A 24,943-nucleotide genomic window follows, 5' to 3' on the forward strand; every position below is an offset into this window, starting at 1 on the left:
CCATGCTAAATTGCCCATTAGTGTCCCAAGGTATGTAGGTTAGGGGGATTACGGAAATAAATGTGTGGGGTTACAGGGATGGGCGGTAGGTGGGCCAGGGTAAGATGTTCTATCGGAGAGTCAGTGCAGAATGGCTTCTTTCTGCATTGTAAGGATTCTATGATTCTACAATTCTACCACTGAACATCAAATCATTATTTCCCAGACTGTCACAGCCTATATCTGGAGAGCGTCTCTTCATGGCTTCCCTGACCCTACAGTCTACTTCTGTTTCTCTCAAGATTAGCAATCAGGACTGTTGTGGTGGGCTCATCACTTCAGCATGGAACTCATTTCTCCTCTCCCTATTTTCAACACTTTTCCTCCCTTCATCTCATAGAGTCATAATCATAGAGGTTTACAGCATGGAAACAGGCCCTTCAGCCCAACTTGTCCATGTCGCCCCTTTTTTTAACCAATAAACTAGGCTCATAACCCTCTATACCCATCTTACCCATGTAACTGTCTAAAAGACAAAATTGTGCCCGCCTCTACTACTAACTCTGACAGCTTGTTCCAGACACCCACCACGCTCTGTGTGAAAGAATTGCCCCTCTGGACCCTTTTGTATCTCTCCCCTCTGACCTTAAACCTATGCCCCCTAGTTTTAGACTCCCTCACCTTTGGGAAAAGATGTTGACTACCTAATTGATCTATGCCCCTCATTATTTTATAGACCTCTATAAGATCATCTCTAAGTCTCCTACGCTCCAGGGAAAAAAGTCCCAGTCTATCCAATCTCTTCTTATAACTCAAACCATCAAGTCCTGGTAGCATCCTGGACCGGGGGGGGAGGGGTCTCGGGTAGGGCCGGCAGGGATGTGTCCAGGCATGTCACATATACAGGTAATAAGCTAACAGCGGTTTACCACATTCACCCCCTGTTTAAAAAAAGAGTCCGGCGGGGGTGAGGTGGGTGGAACGATATTTGCAGAATTACAAATTCAGTCTCTCTGGGGGCTTGATCTGCCGCTGCGACCGCCGTAGTGCCGGTTGTGGTGTCGGTTCAGGTGGCCGCGGTGTTGGTTCAGGCGCCAGGTCATAGTCGCTCGAGTCGTCTGTAGTCCCTTCAGATTGTCGGGTGCATGGTGGCGGCTCCTGGGGCTCAGGCATGCTGTATACGGGGGCGAGGGAAGCGCGCTGCAGCCCTGGTGCTGTATGGACAACATTGGGAGTTGGGGGTATGAGGTTGTGGGTCGTAGTGGTCCCTGGGGCACCTGCGGGTGCCAGGTCTCGAATAGAGACCGTGTCCTCCCGCCCGTCAGGGTACGCCACATAGGCGTATTGGGGGTTGGCGTGGAGGAGTTGGACCCTTTCGACCAGGGGGTCCGACTTATGGGTCCTCACGTGCTTCCGGAGCAGGACAGGGCCTGGGGACGTCAGCCACGACGGTAGTGAGGTCCCCGAGGAGGACTTTCTGGGGAAAGCAAACATTCTTTCATGAGGGGTAGCATTGGTAGCTGTGCAAAGGAGTGATCTAATCGAGTGTAGTGCATCAGGGAGGACCTCTTGCCAGCGGGTGACTGGAAGATCTTTAGATCTCAGAGCTAGTAAAACGGCCCTCCAGACTGTCGCATTCTCCCTCTCTACTTGTCCGTTACCCCTGGGGTTGTAGCTGGTGGTCCTACTCGAGGCTATGCCTTTGGAGAGCAGGTACTGTCGCAGCTCATCACTCATAAAGGAGGGTCCCCGGTCGCTATGGATATAGCTAGGGAAACCGAACAGGGTGAAGAGGCTGTGCAGGGCCCTGACGACCGTGGCCAGGGTCATATCCAGGCAGGGAATAGCAAAGGGGAAACGTGAATATTCGTCAATGACGTTGAGGAAGTATATGTTGTGGTCAGAAGAGGGGAGGGGGCCTTTGAAGTCGACGCTTAGGCTTTCGAAAGGGCGGGTGGCTTTTATGAGGTGTGCTCTGTCTGGCCGATAGAAATGCGGCTTGCACTCTGCGCAGACCTGGCAGTGTCTGGTTATAGACCTCACTTCCTCAATGGAGTAGGGCAGGTTAATGAAGTGAAAAAACTGGTAACCCGCGGGTGGCAGAGGTCATTGTGGAGAGTCTGCAATTGGTCTATTTGTGCGCTGGCACATATTCCCCGGGATAGGGTGTCTGGGGGCTCATTGAGCTTCCCGGGCCAGTATAAGATGTCGTAATTGTAGGTGGAGAGCTCGATTCTCCACCTCAATATTTTATCATTTTTGATCTTGCCCCGCTGCGTGTTATTAAACATGAATGCAACTGACCGTTGGTCCGTGAGTAGGGTGAATCATTTACCAGCTAAGTAGTGGCGCCAGTGCCGTACAGCTTCCAATATGGCTTGGGCCTCCTTTTTGACAGAGGAGTGTAATCAGAACTGTACACAGTATTCCAAGTGTGGCCTTACTAATGTCTTGTACAACTTCAATAAGACACCCCAATTCCTGTATTCAATATTTTGACCAATGAAACCAAGCATGCTGAATGCCTTCTTCACCACCCTGTCCACCTGTGACTCCACTTTCAAGGACCAATGAACCTGTATCCCTAGATCTCTTTGTTCTATAACTCTCCCCAACACCCTACCATTAACTGAGTAAGTCCTGCCCTGGTTCCAAAATGCATCACCACGCATTTATTTAAATTAAACTCTATCTGTCATTCATCAGCCCACTGGCCCAATTGATCAAGATCCCACTGGCCAATTAACAGGGAGCCACGTGAAACACGCGCTGGGAAAGGCTCAGCGCTGCCTCTTCTGACCGACATCCAAGACTTTAACAATTCCCACTTTTCTGGTCCTAACTGTTTTACCGTGGACCCTCTATTCTCCCATCAGGGTGACCTTAGGGGTCTCAGATTCTTCATTGGACATAGATCCAGCCAGTTTCCATCCGCCACCATTTTCTTCTGCCTGGCTGAATGTTTTCTTACATTTGAATAAATTCTCCTTTGACTCCTCTGACTTTTGTGTTGCCATGGGAACCATATGGGACCCAGCCATGAAAAAGCAAAATACTACAGACGCTGAAAATCTGAAACACAAACAGACAATACTGGAACATCTCAGCAGGTCTGACAGCATCTGTAGAAAGAGAAATAGCGTTAAAGTTTTGAGTCAGTATGATTGTTCTACAGGGCTGAAGAGGGAGAAATACGAGGGTTGATAGTAGGGTTTCCCCATGGGTGCCTGTTAGAACCATTACTTTGGTGTACAGAGCACAATTTCAAACTATGTGGAGGACACAAACCTTGAAAGTATTGTAAACTCTGAAGGGAATAATGTTAAACTTTAAAAGGATGTAAAAAGGTTGATGGATGGATTGGACGAGTGGCAGATGAAATTTAACCGGAGATATTGAAGTGATTCATTTTGATAGGAAGAACATGGAGAGTCAAAATAAAATAAAGGGTACAATTCTAAAAGGGGTGCAGGAGCAGAGGGATCTGACAGTATATGTGCATATATCTCGGTGGCACAGTGGTTAGCATTGCTGCCTCACAGTAGCAGGGACCCGGGTTTGATTCCCAGCTCAGGTCACTGTCTGTGCGGCACCGGCACGTTCTCCCCATGTCTGCGTGGGTTTCCTCCCGGTGCTTCAGTTTTCTCCCACAGTCCAAAGGTTGTGCTGGTTAGGCGCATTGGCCATGCTAAATTCCCCCTTAGAGTACCCGAACAGGTGCCAGAGTGTGATGACTCGGGGATTTTCACAGTAACTTAATTGCAGTGTGTCTACTTGTATCACTAATAAATAAACTTTAAACTTAAATCAGTAATGGTAGCAGGGTGGCTTGAGAGCGCGCTTAATAAAGCTTATGGGATCTTGGACTTTATAAATAGGAGCATAGAGTACAAAAACAAGGACGTTATGATAAACCTTTATAAAACACCAATTCGCCCTCAACTGGAGTATTGTGTCCATTCTGGGTAATGCGCTTTGGGAAGGATATGAAGGCATTAGAGAGAGTGCAGATAAAATTCACCGGAATGGTTCCAGGGATGAGGTACTTCAGTTACATGGATAGAATGGAGAAGTTAGGACTGTTCTCCTTGGAGAAGAGAAAGTTGAGAGGAAATTTGATAGAGACATTCCCAATTGTGAGGGGTCTGGACAAAGCAGATGAAGAGAAACTGTTCCCAATGGTGGAAGAGTCAAGAACCACATGGCACAGATTTAAGGTAATTAGCAAAAGAAGCATTGGGCAGGATAGAGAAAACTGTTTGTTACACAAAGTATGGTCAGCAATTGGAATGCACTGTCTGAGTGTGTGGTGGAGGCATGAAATTCAAAAGGGAATCGATCATTACCTGAAGAGGAAAAACAAATCAGAGCTACAGAGAAAAGTCAAGGAAATGGCAGTATGTGAGTTGCATTGCAGACAGCCAGCAGGGACATAGCAGGGCCAAATGGCCTCCTTTGTGCTGTAAACATTCTATGGTGACTCTTCTGGAGCAGCAACAGTCCTGGGACACAGTTGAAATTGTAAGCTGCGAGGTTGCAAATAACATTGTAAACTGAAAAACAGCACCCTCATATAGACCTGAAGGGTTTGCGACAAATTTAAACCTTTGTGCTTTATTTCAGACTTTGTTCTTAACCAATTTTAGAGTTTTCCCTTTTTGCAATTGAACTTCTATTGTTCTTTGAAGAACCATGAAAGGGTCAATGATAGGACAATTTGTACCTGATCTTTGGCAGATTTGGATTTGGTGGCCTGAATGGTTTTTTATGTTTCCTATATTTTGTTATTCCAATGTCCCTACATCCTTGCACTCTTTGCTGTTTCAATTGTAACTTCAGTTTTCTCACGTGACTCTGTCAATGTTGGGTTTATCTTCAGGGGTGGGTTTACAGAGGCATAGGCACATGTCTGACAGAAATACAAAAACAGTTATAGAAACTAATATACACAATATTGTCAATAGAATTGTAACCACAGCTGTTGTGTGACAAATGTATCTCATCTTTCCGTCAAATAAAAGCTGTGTTTGCAAACAACATACGTTCCATTTTCTGATCCTTTAGAATGTGATTGTAAATGTGCCGCTTCATCTTAACTGCACGGTGGCACAATGGTTAGCACTGCTCCCTCACAACACCAGGGACCCGGGTTCAATGCCTGGCTTGGGTCACTGTCTGTGCGGAATCTGCACGTTCTCCCTGTGTCTGCGTGGATTTCCTTCGGGCGCTCCGGTTTCCTCCCACAGTTCGAAAGACGTGTTGGTTAGGTGGATTGGCCTTGTTAAATTCTCCCTCAGTGTACCTGAACAGGTGCCGGAGTGTGGCGACTAGGTGTTTTTCACAGTAACTTCGTTGCAGTGTTAATGTAAGCCTACTTGTGACTAATAAATAAACTTTACTTTAAATACGCACAGCAGTGTGGGTTGATTCAAACTGCCCATTTAAATGGGGTAGCAAGTCACAATTACATCAAACCGATACAAAAAGATTTAATAATAAAACCAGATGAACCCGGAAATGATTCCAGTGAACACAACAAATGTACATCCTGCCCCGTCTACCCTGTAAAATCCTTCTCACTCATGTTATGAACCACATTAAAGTTCTACGTGAAAGTGTCCCAACTTGGAACGTTGGTTCATAATGGTACAGATTTTTTTGGATTAATGTGAGGAGCAATATAATACCCAGTGAGAAAACAGTGCAGTCTTTATATAAATAATTAATAAAGTGTATTTATTATAGTAAAAGAAAAGAAGAAAATTACATGACAAGAAAGATTATATAATACACTATGACACTTCAGTATATGAATGATTAAACATATACCATTTCTCAGAGATGATCTCTTGTTCTCAAACTATATCCACATTCCCTGAACTCACTGGGACATTCCTTTTCCCAAAAATATCCACGTTAATAACTCTATAAGTCAAATCCAGCTCATGGTTACCGCACAATGCAGCTCAGGCGATCAGGTCTGGGAAGCCATCCTTTGTTGTTTCAGTGAAGGTATGAACTTGCACCTTAAGAAGAATTTTTGATTTGATTTGTTATTGTCACGTGTATTAGTACATAGTGAAAAGTATTGTTTCTTGCATACAATACAGACAAAGCATCCCATACATAAAGAAGAAAGTTCCAATTGCTGACCACACTTTATAGAGTCATAGAGGTTTACAGCATGGAAACAGGCCCTTCGGCCCAACTTGTCCATGCCGCCCTTTTTCTTTAAAACCCCTAAACTAATCCCAATTGCCCGCATTTGGCCCATATCCCTCTATACCCATCGTACCCATGTAACTATCTAAATGCTTTATAAAAGATAAAATTGTACCCACCTCTACTACTACTTCTGGCAGCTTGTTCCAGACACTCACCACCCTCTGTGTGAAGAAATTGCTCCTCTGGACACTTTTGTATCTCTCCCCTCTCACCTTAAACCTATGCCCTCTAGTATTAGACTCCATTACCTTTGGGAAAAGATATTGACTATCTACCTTGTCTATGCCCCTCATTATTTTATAGACCTCTATAAGGTCACCTCTCAGCCTCCTACGCTCCAGAGAAAAAAGTCCCAGTCTATTCAGCCTCTCCTTATAACTCAATCCATCAAGTCCCGGTAGCATCCGAGTAAATCTTTTCTGCACTCTTTCTAGTTCAATAATATCCTTTCTATAATAGGGTGACCAGAATTGCACACAGTATTCCAAGTGTGGCCTTACCAATGTCTTGTACAACTTCAACAAGACATCCCAACTCCTGTATTCAATGTTCTGACCGATGAAACAAAGCATGCCGAATGCCTTCTTCACCACTCTGTCCACCTATCCACTTTCAAGGAGCTATGAACATGTACCCCTAGACCTCTTTGTTCTGTAATTCTCCCCAACGCCCTACCATTAACTGAGTAAGTCCTGCCCTGGTTCAATCTACCAAAATGCATCACCTCGCATTTGTCTAAATTAAACTCCATCTGCCATTTGTCAGCCCACTGGCCCAATTGATCAAGATCCTGTTGCAATTGGAGATAACTTTCTTCACTGTCCACTATGCCAGCAACTTTGGTGTCATCTGCAAACTTACTAACCATGCCCCCTATATTCTCATCCAAATCATTAATATAAATGACAAATAACAGTGGACCCAGCACTGATACCTGAGGCACACCGCTGGTCACAGGCCTCCAGTTTGAAAAACAATTCTCTACAACGACCCTCTGGCTTCTGTCAAGAAGTCAATTTTGTATCAATTTAGATACCTCACCCTGGATCCTGTGAGATTTAACTTTATGCAACAACCTACCATGCGGTACCTTGTCAAAGGCCTTGCTAAAGTCCATGTAGACAACATCAACTACACTGCCCTCATCTACCTTCTTGGTTACCCCTTCAAAAAACTCAATTAAATTTGTGAGACATGATTTTCCACTCACAAAGCCATGCTGACTGTCCCTAATCAGTCCTTGCATCTCTAAATGCCTGTAGATCCTGTCTCTCAAAATACCTTCCAACAATTTACCCACCACAGATGTGAGGCTCACTGGCCTGTAGTTCCCAGGCTTTTCCCTGCAGCCCTTTTTAAACAAAGGTACAACATTTGCTACTCTCCAATCTTCAGGCACCTCACCCGTGACTATCGATGATTCAAATATCTCGGCTAGGGGACCCGCAATTTCCTCCCTAGCCTCCCACAACGTTCTGGGATATACTTCATCAGGTCCCGGGGATTTATCTACCTTGATGCGCTTTAAGACTTCCAGCACTCCTTCTCTGTAATATGTACACTCCTCAACACATCACTATTTATTTCCCCAAGTTCCCTAACATCCATGCTTTTCTCAACAGTAAATACTGATGAGAAATATTCATTTAGGATCTCACCCATTTCTTGTGGATCTGCACATAGATGACCTTGTTGGTCCTTAAGAGGCCCTACACTCTTCCTTGTTACTCTTTTGCCCTTTATGTATTTGTAGAAGCTCTTTGGATTCTCCTTTGCCTTATCTGCCAAAACAACCTTGTGTCCCCTTTTTGCCCTCCTGATTTCGCTCTTAACTCTACTCCTACACCCCCTATACTCTTCAAGAGATTCACTTGATCCCAGCTGCCGATGCATGTCATGTGCCTCTTTCTTCTTCTTGACCAGGGCCTCAATATCCCGAGTCATCCAGTGTTCCCGACTTCTGCCAGCCTTGCCCTTCACTCTAAGAAGAATGTGTTTACCCTGTTTCTACTGATAGGGCAATTTACCCCTGAATATGTCTAGATGCCTGCTAATCTTGTTACTGGGCCACTCACATCTCATCGTGCCTTTAGAATGCTGGTTATTGCTGTTGCTAGGCAGATTCCTACCTGTTCGGGGGATAAATCACATCCCAAAGGGCCTTTTGCTCGACAGATTCCCGACACTAACAACTTGCGGCGTGTGCCTAAATTAAGAGTTTGTCACATAGACTCGTCAAGCAACAGCCTTGGATAGTCATACTGTCACCTGTGACAGATTATCTGTCCATAATGGTACAGGTAGGGGTATTATATGGCAGCACCACCGTGCTAACTGGCTTACATTCAGAACAGATCTAACAGTTCAAAGCTGAGCATCCACAAGATGTTATGGACCACCATCAGCAGCAGAATTTGTGTACAACCACAATCTGCAACCTCGTGTCCTGGTATATCCCTCATTCTACCATCACCATCAAGCCAGGGAACCAACCTGGCTGCAGACGCAGCATGGATTCATGAAGGGAAAGTCGTGTTTGACGAATCTACTGGACTTTTATGGAGATGTCACTAGTGCGGTTGACAGAGGGGAACCAGTGGATGTGGTGTTTTTAGATTTCCAGAAGGCATTCGATAAGGTGCCTCACAAAAGGTTGCTGCAGACGATTGGGGTACACGGAGTTAGGGGTAAGGTGTTGGCGTGGATTGGGGATTGGCTATCTAACAGGAAGCAGAGAGTTGGGATAAATGGGTGCTGTTCTGGTTGGCAGTTGGTGACCAGTGGCGTGCCGCAGGGATCGGTGCTGGGGCCTCAATTGTGTACCATTTACATAGATGATCTGGAGGAGGGGACTGAATCTAGGGTATTCAAGTTTGCTGATGACACGAAGGTGAGTGGGAAAGCGAATTGCGTGGAGGACGCGGAAAGTCTGCAGAGAGATTTGGATAGGCTGAGCGAGTGGGCGAGGACCTGGCAGATGGAATATAACGTTAGCAAATGTGAGGTTATCCACTTTGGAAGAAATAATAGTAAATTGGAGTATTATTTAAATGGAGAAAAATTACATCGTGCGACTGTGCAGAGGGACCTGGAGGTACTTGTGCACGAATCGCAAAAAGTCAGTCTGCAGGTGCAGCAGGTGATCAAGAAGGCGAATGGAATGTTGGCCTTTATCGCGAGGGGGATATAATATAAAAGCAGGGAGGTCTTGCTGCAACTGTACAGGGCACTGGTGAGGCCGCAACTGGAGTAGTGTGTGCAGTTTTGGTCCCCTTATTTGCGAAAGGATATATTGGCCTTGGAGGGAGTGCAGAGAAGGTTCACCAGGTTGATACCGAAGATGAGGGGTGTAGCTTATGAGGAGAGATTAAACAGATTGGGTCTGTACTCGTTGGAGTTTAGAAGGATGAGGGGTGATCTTATAGAGACATATAAGATAATGAAGTGGCTGGATAGGGTAGAGGTGGAGAGATTTTTTTCACTTAGAAGGGAAACCAGAACTAGAGGGCACAGCCTCAAAATAAGGGGGGGCCGGTTCAGAACAGAGTTGAGGGGGAACTTCTTCTCTCAGAGGGTAGTGAATCTCTGGAATTCTCTGCCCATTGAAGTGGTGGAGGCTTCCTCGTTGAATATGTTTAAATCACGGGTAGATAGTTTTCTGATCGATAAGGGAATTAGGGGATATGGGGAGCAGGCAGGTAAGTGGAACTGATTCGCTTCAGATCAGCCATGATCTTGTTGAATGGCGGGGCAGGCTCGAAGGGCCAGATGGCCTACTCCTGCTCCTATTTCTTATGTTCTTATGTTCAATGAGGACAGCATGCCAGGTGCAGCAGCAGACATACCTGAAATAGAAGTGCCAATCTGATGAAGCTCCAAGACAAGATTACATGCAGGGTAAACAATGGAAACAGCATTCTGGTCCACATGACGCTAAGGCTACTGGCCTCTCGAAAGCACAACATTCTTGCCCTTCTCAACCTTGCCCCTCGCTTGAGGTGTGGCGATATTCAGGTTAAATCGCCACTAGTCAGCTCTCGCCCCCAAAGGAGAGAGAGCAACCTATGGTCATCTAGGCCAATGGCAAACCTCTCCAGCGAATTGTTGTATCAATTGCACTGACATTTTGACACCAGGGTGGCAAGAACATTTTTAACGTTTGCTGTATGCAATATGGTCAGTTATTTGTACTCTATTACATGCGCCAACACTCAGTTAACCTTTGCAAGTCTTCCATATGCTGCATTGCTATAAATCCAGCTCCATAAATGCCCTGTAATTAAAATTCTGGTGTTCATCCCAGACTAGTGGGAATGGAGCAATGTAATCTCACACCCCTTGGATTCAATATTAGATGGAATATACCTCTAATGCAGTAGGTGTCCTCTGGGCCTCCTAATGACTTGCCCAGAGTTTAGTACAGTGTGGGTATGAGATCACGGCTTCAGTTCATATAAATGTTATTACGGCTTGGAAGCATTAACATGCATTATAAACTCCCTCTGTGACTTGGCAGTCCCAACTGCAACCGGGCAGTATTAATAAATGAACTCTCGTTTCCAATGGAATGCGGCTGACAATCCAAGATGTCCTCCGCAATGGAACATCCTGACAACACTCACAACCTCGGCTCAGGCCTGGAGAATACCTTTACAGATGAGGTACCAGAAAACTAAAACAAAACAAAACAGTTAAACATATCGCAGCACAGATCAGAAACATCAAGAACTGTGGCTGGGACAAGTTTGGGAAATTGGGAGGCAGGGACCGATATAATGATTGATAACTTATGCATGAATGAGGTGAATCCGCAGCTATTTAATGAAAGCTTGTCCCCTTTATATAGCAAGCAGCAATTAAGAAAGTCACATGCTGGAAAATTCAACAAGGAGGTCCTGTTTGGACTCAGAACTGAGTTTCAGTCTTATGCCTACTTGATGTTATTAAAACAGACAGCACATTGAGTTGAAAGAAGCTGCTGATGGTTATCTTAGATTTTTGCACGCTGGTATGCCACTTATTCATGCCAATTAGAGCAAAGAAATGTCCAACGGTCAGGTCTCGATCTCATGATAGTCATGAGAACTCCTCTCGGAAGAGGAGGAGAAGGGAAACAAAGAATTATGTGAGTAGTACCATTGCTACACAGTCTAGGAATCGAGAGTTTACCAGACACCAGCAAAGATTCTAACACGGGTAAAGTTGCTGGTGTTCACAATTGATGCAATCAAATTAGTCTATTAGTTTTAATTCAATGGAATAACATTTAAGTGTATAAAATTTATTCAGCATTCAATGATGTGATTGCAGCTACTATATAAATTTAATTATTTCATAATATGATTAAAGAATTCTGGAGTTTAATCTTCATCGAGTATTGTTTTAATGTTCATTATATATTAAATGGTGGAAAGATTTGATTTGTAAATAGATTTGATGTTTTACATTTTTGTGAAGAATTTGTGCTCTTGCTTAGACATTTTTTTTATTCCTTAGGCGAACTGATACTAAACCTCAGAAATGCCAAAAGGTGATTTCCCTCTGCAAGGAGTTTTTGGCCCTGGGAGAGGTGGACCTTATCTCAAATCAGAAGAGTAAGTCTGAGCATCCCTTAATTGGAAACAGAGGCTTATCGATTACCTTAACAGGGGCGGCGGCACGGTGGCACAGTGGTTAGCACTGCTGCCTCACAGGTCTAGGGACCAGGGTTCAATTCCAGCTTCAGGTGACTGTCTGTGTGGAGTTTACACGTTCTCCCTGTGTCTGCGTGGGTTTCCTCCGGGTGCTCCGGTTTCCTCTCATACTCCAAAGAGGATGATTGGCCATGCTAAATTTCCCCTTAGTGTCGGTGGGATTAGCAGAGTAAACACGAGGGTTAAATATAGGGATAGAGCTTGGGTGGGATTGTCGTCAGTGCAGGCTTGATGGGCTGAATGGCCTCCTTCTGCACTGTAGGGATTCTATGATTGTAGTGTTATTCTGTCACTAACATTATCTGATGACAGTCTCACAACATTGCTAAATTGATTTAGGCATTAAATTAATGTGTCCCTTCAATTAAAATTGGTTTATGTTTATCAGTAAGTTACAGTGAGTGAACTCTGCTGTATAAAGCATTCATTGATATAATATTAATTTACTTTGTTGGTTGATTGTTATCTGACTTGATTGAAATGTCTCCCAAGTTTCCACTATTGCTGTGTAGAAATAGACATTGTTGGATTTATAGGACAGGGGTTGTAAGCAGAGTACTTAAGCTTGAGTACTTAAGTCTCTTAAGCGAGGGGAAAATAATTTTCATACAGCTATCGCCAAGAAAGACAAAGGGGCAAGATATTCTTCAAAAAAAAAGTCCAAATGACTGTTGATTTAGTGTGCAACTGCCAGTCTGATCCACATGGTGGCACAGTGGTTAACACTGCTGCCTTACAGTGCTAGGGACCCGGGTCCGATTCCCGGCTTGGGTCACTGTCTGTGTGGAGTTTGCATGTTGCCTGCGTGGGTTTCCTCTGGATGCTCCGGTTTTCTCCCGCAGTCCAAAAGACGTGTTGGGTAGGTGCATTGGCCATGTTAAATTCTCCCTCAGTGTACCCGAACAGGCGCCGGAGTGTGGCAACTAGGGGATTTTCACCGTAACTTCATTGCAGTGTTAATGTAAGCCTACTTGTGACATTAATACTGAAACCTTCTTCCAGCCTCCATGCAGAATTGAAGTGATAAATGCGTGATCTTAAATGGATCGTGTCCAGTAAATTTGATGGTGTAGTTTAAATACATTTGTATTGAATCCTAAACAATTAGCTGTAGCTCTATAATTTACTGGTAAATAAACTTGTACTTTGAACTGACAGAATCCCCCCACTGAAGGGTGCATTTAAGAGCAAGGGCAAGATGGCAGCAGGCTCAATAAAGCAACAGCGCTGACATTTTAGATTGAGTGACCTGTAAATACTACGCAATTCTCTGTGAAAGATGTCAGAACAGAAATAAAAGATCTGAGCTTCAGCTGAAGGTGAGGCGATTAGCTCAGTTGGCTAAATGGCTCGTGCATGTTGCAGAACTACTGCAACGACATGGGTTCAAACCCCTCACTAGCCGAGGTAGATCTTGCAGCTTACTTCTCTTGCCTTGTCCAATTCTAATATCTTGGCATGGGCCTGGATAAGCAACCTTGATCAACAAGGATGCTGAAGAGAGAGAGTTAGATGTGGAGGATGAATTGGAAAGTAGCCACGATCCCTACTGTGGCACCATTGCTATTTCCTCAGTTTCTAAAGCTGCACTTGCATTACTAGAGACCTACACTAGTTTAGAGTAGCATGCCCCCGCCCATCACTCCAAACCCAGGTTTAATACAAATTACTTTCAGCAGGCCTTGCAGGAAATCATTCTCAGTGAAGCCCAGTTTCCATGACTCAGTGAACATGAGTGCAGGTCTTGTGCAATGCAAAGGTAGGCCAGATGTGTGTTACAGTTAGCATTGTGGTGTTAAGGCACAGAAGGAGACCATTCAGTCCATCAGGTCCATGCTAGTTCACTGTGGAGCAATCCAATTAACCCCACTCTATTCCCGTGGCCATGTAAGTTTATTCCCCTTATGTGCCCATCCACTTTCCTGTTGAAATGATACATGGGACGGGATTTTCCCCGCTCCAAGAATTTGCGGCCCCGGGCACCCAAGGCCGCAAATTCCTGCCCGAGCTCGATGGACCTTTAAATAGTAGGCCGAATTTTCTATCTTGCCTGCTATGATTCCCGCTGTGAGCACACTGGGAAATTTTGACCATGCTTCCACCACCCAGGGAGTTCCAGTTTATTAGCACTTGCTGCTTAAAAGGTTCTTCCTCACATACTCTGCATCTCTTGCCCAAAACCTTAAATTTATGCCCGCATATACCAGGTAAACTCACCATAGTCCCAGATGACCATAGGCTACTCTCCCCTTCAAGGGGAAGAGCTGACTGGTGGTGGCTTAACCTGAGGATCCCCACATCTCAGGCGAGGGGCAAGGTTGAGAAGGTGGGAATTGAACAGAAATTGAACCTGCGCTGTTGGCATCACAGTCCATCAATAACCAGCTGTCCAACCAACTGAGCTAAACCAACCTCTTCCCCTTTGCATCAGCTAATGTGAGTAGCTTTTCTCTATTTACCTTATATAACCCTATCATAATCCTGTATGCCTTCATCAAATCCCCTGTCAATCCCATTACTGCAAGGATAACAACCCCAGCTTCTCAAAGTTAATCTTGTATCTGGGTGGCACGGTGCCTAGTATTGCTGTCTCACAGCGCCAGCTGCCCAGGTTCAATTCCAGCCTGGGTCACTGTCTGTGTGGAGTTTGTTCTCTTCCAAGGTCTGCGTGGGTTTCCTCCGGGTGCTCTGGTTTCCTTCCACAGTCCAAATATGTGCAGGTTAGGTGGATTGGTTATGCAAAATTGGCCCTTAGTGTTCCACGATGTGTAGGTTAGGGGATGACTAGGGTGAGTACATGGGAATAGGACCTGGGTGGGATTGTCATTGGTGCAGGCTTGATGGGCCAAATTGTCTCTTTCTGCACTGTAGGGATTCTATGATTAAATGTTATCATCCCTGGAACCATTCTGGTAAATCTCCTCTACACCTTCTCAAGTGCCCTCACTGAAATACAGTGACAAGTACTTGATGCAATACACTTGCTGTAGACTAACAAGAACTTTCGGCAAGTTCAGCATAACTTTCCTACTTTTGTACTCAATACCCCTTTTAGGAAGCCCAAGGTCCCAAATGCTTTGCTAACTTCTCTCTACTTCCTACCACATTCAAAGATGTATATGCCTGAACCCCCAACTTCCTGCACACTCTTTAGAACAATGTCATTTAGTTCTTTATTTCCTCTTCCTAGTCCTTTTGCCAAAAGGCGTCACTTCATACTTTCTTGGATGACATTCCATCTGCCACTTGTCTGTCCATTCTGTTGGCCTGTGTCCTGCTGCAGTAGATTGGCATCACTATCATTGTCAGCCAAATCTCCAAGTTTGGAGTTATTGGCAAAATTTTGATGTTTTACTTTGGATTTCAATATCCAATATCAAAAAATTGATCCTAGCTCCGATCCTTGGGGAATACCATGGTCACCATCCTCCAGGCTGAAAAACACACGTTTATCACGATTTGTTATTTTCTATCCTCAAAACAGATTTTCATCCAAGCTGACACTGACCCTTCCTATTCCATGAACCTCAATTTTGTTAACTAGCCTTTTATATGGTACTGCTAAGAAGCTTTTTTTAAAAAAAAAACATTTGTACACCATCCATTGCTCTTCCATAATCAACCTGTTATTCATTTTTTTTAAATCAATTAGATAAATCAAGAACCAATCTTCCTTTTTCCACATAACATCTTGGCTCTCTCCGATTAACTCAAAATTTTCCCTTTACTATTATTCCCATTGTTATGTCTGATATGATCTCCATTCATAGATTAGATAGTCAAAAGTGGGAGAGTCTAAAACTAGAGGGCATAGGTTTAAAGTGAGAGGGGAGAGATACAAAAGTGTCCAGAGGGGCAATTTCTTCACACGGAGGGTGGTAAGTGTCTGGAACAAGCTGCCAGAGGTAGTAGTAGAAGCGGGCACAATTTTGTATTTAAAAAGCATTTAGTTACATGGGTAAAATGGGTATAGAGGGATATGGGCCAAACATGGGCAATTGGGACTAGATTAGTGGTTAAAAAAAAAGGGGCGGCATGAACAAGTTGGACCAAAAGACCTGTTTCCATGTTGTAAACCTCTATGACTCATTCAATGAAATGGTTGATAACTTCAGGATCGCCCTGAGTACAAAGTTAAATTTCTGCTGTGAGGAAAATTACTAACGGGATGATTGTTGCTCATAACTATGCATTTGAATCTACCAAGACTGTGCACTCAGTGTGAGACCTAATGGGCCCCTCAAGTTTAATTTCCATTAAAGCTAAGATTACAACCACATGTGACATTGTGACACAAAAGCCTCAATATAAAGCTCTGTGGTTTTGTGCCTCTCTCACCTCCAAGTTTAAAGTAAGTACTTTCTCTATGAAGACAATTCCCCTTTAAACTGCAATTTATTGCTCGAAATGGAAAACAAAATCACCAATTGAGCGTTTAAGTAATTTCATTCAAGGTGATGACCTAGAGGGTTTATTATATCATTTTACTAAAAATACATCAACAGCACCACAAGGCTAAATGGGCAAAGGTCTGAAACAGGCAGAAGTTATCTCTATGAATCAGGCTTAAATGCCACTCTTGTGCCAATATATCTGTAAATTGGCATTTGTAGGGGAGGTGGCAGCATAGCGATATTGTCAATGGACTATAATCCAGAAATTCCAGGTAATGTTCTGGGGGCCCGGGTTCAAATCCCACCATGGCAAATGGTGAAATTTGAATTCAAAATCTGGAATTAAATGCTAATGATGACCGTGAAACCATTGTCGATTGTCGTAAAAACCCATCTGGGAATCTGCCGTCCTTACCTGGTCTGGCCTACATGTGACTCCAGACCCACAGCAACGTGGTTGATTCTCAACTGCCCTCTGAAATGGAAGGCAGTTAGGGACGGGTAATAAATACTGGCCCAGACAGCAATGCCCACATCCCGTAAATGAGTTTTTAAAAACTTTTTGTCTGAAGGTGTTAATAGCTCAATATTTAGATGTTCTCTTCCTCACTATCTTAGAATCAGAATCATAGAATCCATACAGTGCAGGAGGTGGCCATTCAGCCTATCGAATCTGCACTGACCACAATCCCACCCAGGCCCTATCCCCATAACTCCATGCATTTACCATAGCTAGTCCCCCTGACACTAAGGGGCAATTTAGAATGGTCAATCCACCTAACCTGCACATCTTTGGACTTAGGAAGGAAACTGGAGCACCTGGAGGAAACCCACACGCACACAGGGAGAATGTGCAAACTCCACACAGACAGTGACCAAACCGGGAATCGAACCCGGGTCCCTGGCGCTATGAGGCAGCAGTGCTAACCACTGTGCCACTCTGCCCTCCCTATCTGCATCCCCTCCCCCACTCCACCCTCATCAGTCCCGCTCCCAACCATATGGATTTTAAACACCAATCAGCTGGATCGTCATTAAAAAATTCTTACTCTCATTTATAGAACATTCTTTTATAAACAGGTTATCAAGACAGAAGTTATACTGACAAAAGATAAACTTAAAACAACTGTCATAGTATTGGATCAAGTGAAGTAAATCCAACACCATTTTAGAATTTTGACTCAATTTTTCACTTGCCCGATGCATATAAATGGTTGAAACATTCAAACCGTAAGTCTGGTGGATTTGAAGGAGGCTGAGGTTTGTAAAATGCAGTCTGTGGCTTGCCCATTTCATGGCATCCCCTTTGCCATGGGAATATTGAGGCCTTAAGCAGCCCCGTAATTGCCACTTAAGTGCTTCATCTCACCCAGGGTGCTGTTTACGCCTGGTGGGTAGCCCAACAACCTTCACTGTGTAGGCAAATCAGGGCAGAGGTCCGCCCCCACCCACCCACCACCCCTTTAACTTACGCTTCCACAGTGTGTTATGGCTGCAGGTCAGCCAGCATTGGGGGAATGTATTCCCTATATTCTCGGAGCAGCAGGGTGAGAAACTCTGCCATCCAAAAATCCTGTTCGGGGTTACTAAATTCTAAGATTACAGCCAAATGACAATTTTTCACATGAAGTATATCATGGTAAATCCATGCTCAACAGGAGAGAATTCTCTGCCAGTCACAGTTTTTGGTCATATTTTGATATCTTGGCCTGGAGGGGGTGCAGCGCAGATTTATCAGAATGTTAACAGGGCTAAAAAGGGTTGATTTAGGAGTTAGATTGCGCAGACCAGACTGCTATTCCCCTGAATGTAGAATTAAGGAGGTGATCTAAATGACATGTTTAAGATCGTTAAAAGATAGGGTGGAGGATAAGAAGCTATCCCCTCTGTTGGGTTGTTGTTGTCCATAATAAGCTTAAGGGTATAAGCTTAAAGTTAAACCAAGACCATTCTGGAATGATACTGGAAAATCTCAAAGGGATGTGGAAATCTGGAACTCTTCCCCACACCTTATCACTACCCTTCCCCCCCCCCCGAAAAAAAAACAGCTATTGAACCATAGAATCCCGTCAGTGCAGAAGGAGGCCATGTGGCCCATCGAGTCTGCACCAAGTCTCCAAAAGAGCCTCCCACCCAGATCCTCTCCACTACCCTATTCCTATAACCCCACGCACTTATTGAGGTTGGGGATTATCTGAAATTTTCGGAAATATTAGGTGTTATATTAGAACACCTCCAGAACCAGTCAGGTACTTAAGTTAACATACAGGTCAATCAGGATTTAAAAGAATAAGATAGAGGAGCTAAATGTCTACTGCTGCTTCACTCCCAAACAGACAGTTGTGATTGGTTTTGCAGTAAATCTTCCTAATAATTACTGATAAAGGTGCACTTTGGGGAATATAATAAATGAACAATTTGCATTTTGTATCAGAGTTGATAGATAAAAGCAATATTTGAATTGTCACTTCTGTTTTTCTCTTTTTCAGGGCTTTAGGCATTGCTCTTCTGGTTATAATCCTTGCAGCTCTATTGATAATTGGATGCTGGTACTACAAGAAACGTAATGGGTACTTGATCCTCCAGGTATTACTTTTATGAAGAATATTTGACTTAGTTGTTTTTAACTAAAAGTCTGAGTGTATAATATACAGGTTGGGAGGACGTGCAGTAGAATAGTTTACTCTCAAGAATTTACATAGCTGATTTTAATTGTTTAGTGGTTAAGTCAGATCTAGCGTGATTTCAGGCTCAAGGCTTCAGCAATTCCAACTTCTAATAGCTTACCTGCAAACTATGATGCTGGAACTGTACACAGTCTGTGTATAGATTTTGCAATTTGTACTTGCATTAGCAGTTCTACCCGTGGATTGTATTATAATTAACCTAAATGTTTTATAGCAAAATGATAACCAATTTGTTTTCCCCAAAGTAAACACTCCATAAAATGTGGAAAGTTTGAAAATTATATCCATTAATTCATACTGTGTTATTTACCACACACCCTTTTTGAGTGATGTTGCATGGATTGGCATTTCACTGCTTCGAGGTGTATTCAGTAATACCCTTCTAATTTCAGAACCGACATCTGTCCAACACTGCCATGGGTTCTTTGATGGCAAGACATCACAGTGAAGAAGGAATCCCTTTCGAGACCAAAGATTCTCTGAATGATTACACTCGATCAAATTTGGTAAAATTGTACTTTTCTCCCCAAATTTATCAAATGGAGGAATTTATATTTTTCAGAATTAGAAATTTGCACGTGGCTTTCTTGGAAAATTGAATGTGTTGACATTTTGTGTAAGCTAGAAGATCGAATTCTATCCCCGGATGTTAAGATAATGTATAGAGTTTTCTAGGCACGCCAAGAAAAAATTCAAAGGCAGTATGCACTACAGGCTGAATCTTTATAAGTGTCCAAGCACTTTTAACTGACGAAGATCAATCTACCTGAGATTACTATGCTACCACATAAGTGCGCAAATTAAAATTTGTAAAAATTAAGCATGGTTTACAGTATTAAACTACATCATTTCTTGCATCATAGATTAAGCATCCTAAAAAAAATCAAATCAATCCCTATTCTTTTCTCTTAACAGATTCCAAATGCTCCTCCTGCATATGAGAAAATTGCTTCAGGGCAATTACCACCAGTATATTCTCCTTAAATTGTCAATGTACATTGGTCCAGAACCGCTGATGAATCTTCATCATCTCAGACTTGGTTAAATAGCAATGTAATCTTTGTTTTCTATATATTAGTCACTTACGTACTGATGTCTCATGTGTGTGTGCTGAAATAAACCAAAATTGAGTAATGTAATGATTTATACACCAACTCCAGGATTGCATTCTTCAAAACTTCCACCAAAGGATATTGGTGAAATGTTTAAATTTTACTATAACTTCGAGGTGGGGAGGGCTATAAACAAGCAAATAATGGTGCGTGCAAAAATGGAACGGCAATAATCATGGGGGATTTTAACCTGCATATTGATTGTTCGACTCAAATTGGACGTGGAGGGCTTGAGGAAGAGTTCTTAGAATGCTGTCGGGATAGTTTCATTGAACAGTATGTTATAGAACCTACGAGAGAGCGAGTTATCTTAGATCTGGTACTGTGTAATGAGACAGGTAGAATTAAGGATCTTCTTGTGAGGGATCCTCTTGGGTTGAGTGATCATAATATGGTTGAATTTCTGATACAGATGGAGGGTGAGAAAGTAGGGTCCCAAACCAGTGTCCTCTGCTTGAACAGAGGGGAGTACGATAGGATGAGGGCGGAATTGGCTAATGTAGACTGGTAGGTAGGACAGCTGAGGAACAGTGGAGGATTTTTAAGGAGATTTTTTTAAGTACTCAGCAAAAATATATTCCAGTGATAAAGAAGGACTGTAAGAAGAGGGATAACCAGACGTGGATAACAAAGGAAATAAAGGAGAGAATTAAAATAAAAACAGATGCGTACAGAGTGGCCAAAAATAGTGGAGAATTAGTGGATTGGGAAAGCTTTAAAAACCAACAAAGAACAACTAAGAAAGCAATTAAGAAAGGAAAGATAGATTATGAAACTAAACTAGCTCAAAATATAAAAAAAGATAGTAAAAGTTTTTACAAATATATAAAAAGGAATAGAGTGGCTAGAGTGAATGTTGGACCTTTGGAGGACGAGAGGGGGGATTTAATAGTGGAAAACGAGGAAATGGCTGAGACTTTAAATAAGTTCTGTGTGTCGGTCTTCACAGTGGAAGACACAAATAGTTTACCGAATATTAGAGGTCGAGAGTTGGTGAGAGGTGAGGTCCTTAATACAATTACTGTTACTAAAGAGGTAGTGCTTGGTAGACTAATGGGACTGAAGGTAGACAAGTCCCCGGGCCCGGATGGAATGCATCCCAGGGTACTGAAAGAAATGGCTGAGGTAATAGCAGATGCGTTAGTAGTTATTTATCAAAATTCGCTGGAATCTGGGGTAGTGCCGGCTGATTGGAAAACAGCTACGGTTACGCCTCTGTTTAAAAAAGTAGACAAAAGGCGGGTAACTACAGGCCGGTTAGCTTAACGTCCGTAGTTGGGAAGATGTTGGAGTCCATCATTAAAGAGGAAATAGCAGAGCATCTGGATAGGAATGGTTCGATCAAGCAGACGTAGCATGGATTCATGAAGGGAAAGTCGTGTTTGACGAATTTACTGGATTTTTATGAAGATGTGACTAGTGTGGTTGACAGAGGGGAACCGGTGGATGTGGTGTTTTTAGGGGGCCTATAGATCACGCCTACCAGTGTCTTTTTCCCCCTACTATCCCTTATCTCCACCCACAACAGTTCCACGTTTTGCTCCTTAGAGCCTATGTCGTCTCTCACTACCGTCCTGATATTATCCTTTATTAACAGAGCTACCCCACCTCCTTTTTCTACCTATCTATCCTTCCTAAATATCTGATACCCCTGGATATTCAGTTCCCAGTCCCGGTCACCCTGCAACCATGTTTCTGTGATGGCCACTAGATCATACTCATTTGTATGGATTTGTGCCATCAACTCATTTACTTTGTTTTGAATGCTTCGTGCATTCAGGCAGTGTCTTTATGCCAGCCTTTATCTGGACCCGGTTTGTTGAAACGCTACTAACTCCTCCCGAGCCCTCTACTCCTTTAACTAGTTGAATGTCCTCAACATTAACCTGCACTTGTACTCTCTCCTTTACCTTCGATTTTGTAATTCCCCATACCCCCTCTCCCCCCCCCCCCCATTTAATAGTTTAAAGCCCTATCAACGACCCTAGTTATACAATTTGTCAGGACTCTGGTCCCAGCATGATTCAGACGGAGACCATCCCATCCGAATAGGTCCCATCTGCCCCAATATTGGTGCCAATGCCCCATGAATTCGAACCCATTCCTCCCACACCAATCCTTGAGCCACGCATTCGTCTCCTTAATCCTATTGACCCTGTACCAATTCGCGTGTGGTTCAGGTAGTAATCCAGATATTACCACCTTGTTGGTTCTGCTTTTTAATTTGGTTCCTAGCTTTTCATACTCCCTCTGCACATCCTTTGTTCCTGTTTGGCCTATGTCATTGGCACCTACATGGGGTGGTAAGAATCCAGTTGCCGTGGTCCATGTAGATTTCCAGAAGGCATTCGATAAGGTGCCTCACAAAAGGTTGCTGCAGAACATTGGGGTACACGGAGTTGGGGGTAAGGTGTTGGCGTGGATTGAGGATTGGCTATCTAACAGGAAGCAGACAGTTGGAATAAATGGGTGCTTTTCTGGTTGGCAGTTGGTGACCAGTGGCGTGCCGCAGGGATCGGTACTGGGGCCTCAACTGTTTACAATTTACATAGATGATCTGGAGGAGGGGACTGAGTGCAGGGTATCAAAGTTTGCTGATGACACAAAGATGAGTGGGAAAGCGAATTGCGTGGAGGATGCGGAAAGTCTGCAGAGATTTGGATAGGCTGAGCGAGTGGGCGAGGATCTGGCAGATGGAGTATAACGTTGGCAAATGTGAGGTTATCCACTTTGGAAGAAATAATAGTAAATTGGAATATTATTTAAATGGAGAAAAATTACATCATGCTACTGTGCAGAGGGACCTGGGGGTCCTTGTGCATGAATCGCAAAAACTCAGTCTGCAGGTGCAGCAGGTGATCAAGAAGGCGAATGGAATGTTGGCCTTTATCGCGAGGGGGATAGAATATAAAAGCAGGGAGGTCTTGCTGCAACTATACAAGGCACTGGTGAGGCCGCAACTGGAGTAGTGTGTGCAGTTTTGGTCCCCTTATTTGCGAAAGGATATATTGGCCTTGGAGGGAGTGCAGAGAAGGTTCACCAGGTTGATACCGGAGATGAGGGGTGTAGCTTATGAGGAAAGATTGAACAGATTGGGTCTGTACTCATTGGAGTTTAGAAGGCTGAGGAGTGATCTTATAGAGACATATAGGATAATGAAGGGGCTGGATAGGGTAGAGGTAGAGAGATTCTTTGCACTTAGAAGGGAAACCAGAACTAGAGGGCACAGCCTCAAAATAAGTGGGAGCCGGTTCAGAACAGATTTGAGGGGGAATTTCTTCTCTCAGAGGCTAGTGAATCTCTGGAATTCTCTGCCTATTGAAGTGGTGGAGACTACCTCGTTGAATATGTTTAAATCACGGGTAGATAGATTTCTGATCGATAAGGGAATTGAGGGATATGAGGAGCAGGTGGGTAAGTGGAACTGATTCGCTTCAGATCAGCCATGATCTTGTTGAATGGCGGGGCAGGCTCGAGGGGCTAGATGGCCTACTCCTGCTCCTATTTCTTATGTTCTTAGTCCAATCATACATTATAAATTAAAGCACAAATAAAACATCTTTAAAAACTAGTCAAGGAAACCAAACAATGCTGATGTGTTGGGGCATGTTAGGACAGCATGGCAAACTCAAAACATGGTGGACAGAGTAGCAAAACACTGGGTTATACTGCCAGGGGTGCCATTAGGAGACACGTAAATCAAAGATCAGTGAGTTATTTTCCTCTTTGCTCACTGCACCCCCAAATCAACAGATGCATCAGTGCTTTCCTGGCCGTCAACTGCAGATTTGTGTCAGGTTTGTTCCAACTCTGCATTATTTAAGAATGGTTGGAGAGAGAGAGAGAGAAACCTGGTAATTAGACTAGCTAGGCTGTCAGTTCTGGGGAAGTGAATAGAATTTGTCATTGGGGAACAGAGTGACTGAGTACCTGGAGAGATGAGATGATTAAAAAGAACTAGCAGAGATTTGTGAAGGACAAGTTATGTCTGATTCACCTAGTTAAACATTTGAGTAGGTCACTAAGGTGATGTCTATGGATGTTAATTCGATAGGCTGTCAGAAAACATTTAATAAGGTATGGCACAACGTATCAGCAAAAATTAAAACAAACAAAATTAAAGGCGACCCTGTAACACGCTGGAAATTGTCTGGGACATCAGAGATAGATAAAAAGCGTGCAATCTGATTGGCGGCGTGCAAGTGTGCTACAGGAAACTATACCAAGACTTTGGCTTTTTACACCTATCAATGATTTGGGTGAAAGAATAAACTGATTACTAAATTAGGAAGGACAGTAAGTTGAACAGTTTCTATATTTATTCATGGGATGTGGGCATCACTGACAAGGCAAGTATTTATTATCCATCCCACATTACTTAAGATAACAATGGTAAGCCATCTTATTCAATCGCTGTAGTTCTGGTTGGGCAGCTAGATCCACAGTACAGCTAGGGAGGGATCTCCAGGATTTTGACCCAAGTGAAAGAACAGTGATATATTTTCAAGTCAGGTTGAAAAGCTGTCTGAGGGGCAGCTAGTAGGTGGAGATATTTACATGTCCTTTAGGTCACTGATTTGGACGTGCTGTCAAAAGAGCCTGGTCAAGCTGCTGCAGAGCATCATGTCAATGGCACACATTGCCATTATGCACTGGTGATGGAGGGAGTGAACTGTTAAAATGGTGGATACTGTGCCAATCAAGGTGGTGAGACAAAGTGGGTGGGGAAAACCAAGGCACAATGTGGGAAAGTGCAAAGTCATTCACACTGAATCCAAGGCAACAAATTGGGGTAACATCCAAACAGAGAAATTAACTATAGAAGAGCAATGAGATTTGGGTGTCCACATTCA

The 24,943-nt window shown here is 43.5% G+C and overlaps 1 protein-coding gene across 2 annotated transcripts in view; it reads left to right on the forward strand.

Annotated features, from left to right (window-relative positions):
- mlana (melan-A) overlaps positions 1-20,114 on the forward strand; it is a 29,314-nt gene extending 9,200 nt beyond the window's left edge. Inside the window, exons 1-5 of one of the 2 annotated variants that reach the window (XM_078215340.1) lie at positions 11,293-11,400; positions 11,701-11,798; positions 18,781-18,877; positions 19,371-19,484; positions 19,894-20,114. In XM_078215340.1, the coding sequence (XP_078071466.1) occupies positions 11,725-11,798; positions 18,781-18,877; positions 19,371-19,484; positions 19,894-19,962 (354 nt within the window). In that variant the 5' untranslated portion in view covers positions 11,293-11,400; positions 11,701-11,724 and the 3' untranslated portion in view covers positions 19,963-20,114. Of the gene's footprint in view, positions 1-11,292; positions 11,401-11,700; positions 11,799-18,780; positions 18,878-19,370; positions 19,485-19,893 lie in introns of those variants that run through there. The other variant, XM_078215341.1, reaches the window with a different exon arrangement.
- The last annotated feature ends 4,829 nt before the right edge of the window (positions 20,115-24,943 follow it).

The sequence above is a fragment of the Mustelus asterias genome, chromosome 6, assembly GCF_964213995.1.
Source record: "Mustelus asterias chromosome 6, sMusAst1.hap1.1, whole genome shotgun sequence".
In the NCBI taxonomy this organism is placed as follows: domain Eukaryota; kingdom Metazoa; phylum Chordata; class Chondrichthyes; order Carcharhiniformes; family Triakidae; genus Mustelus; species Mustelus asterias.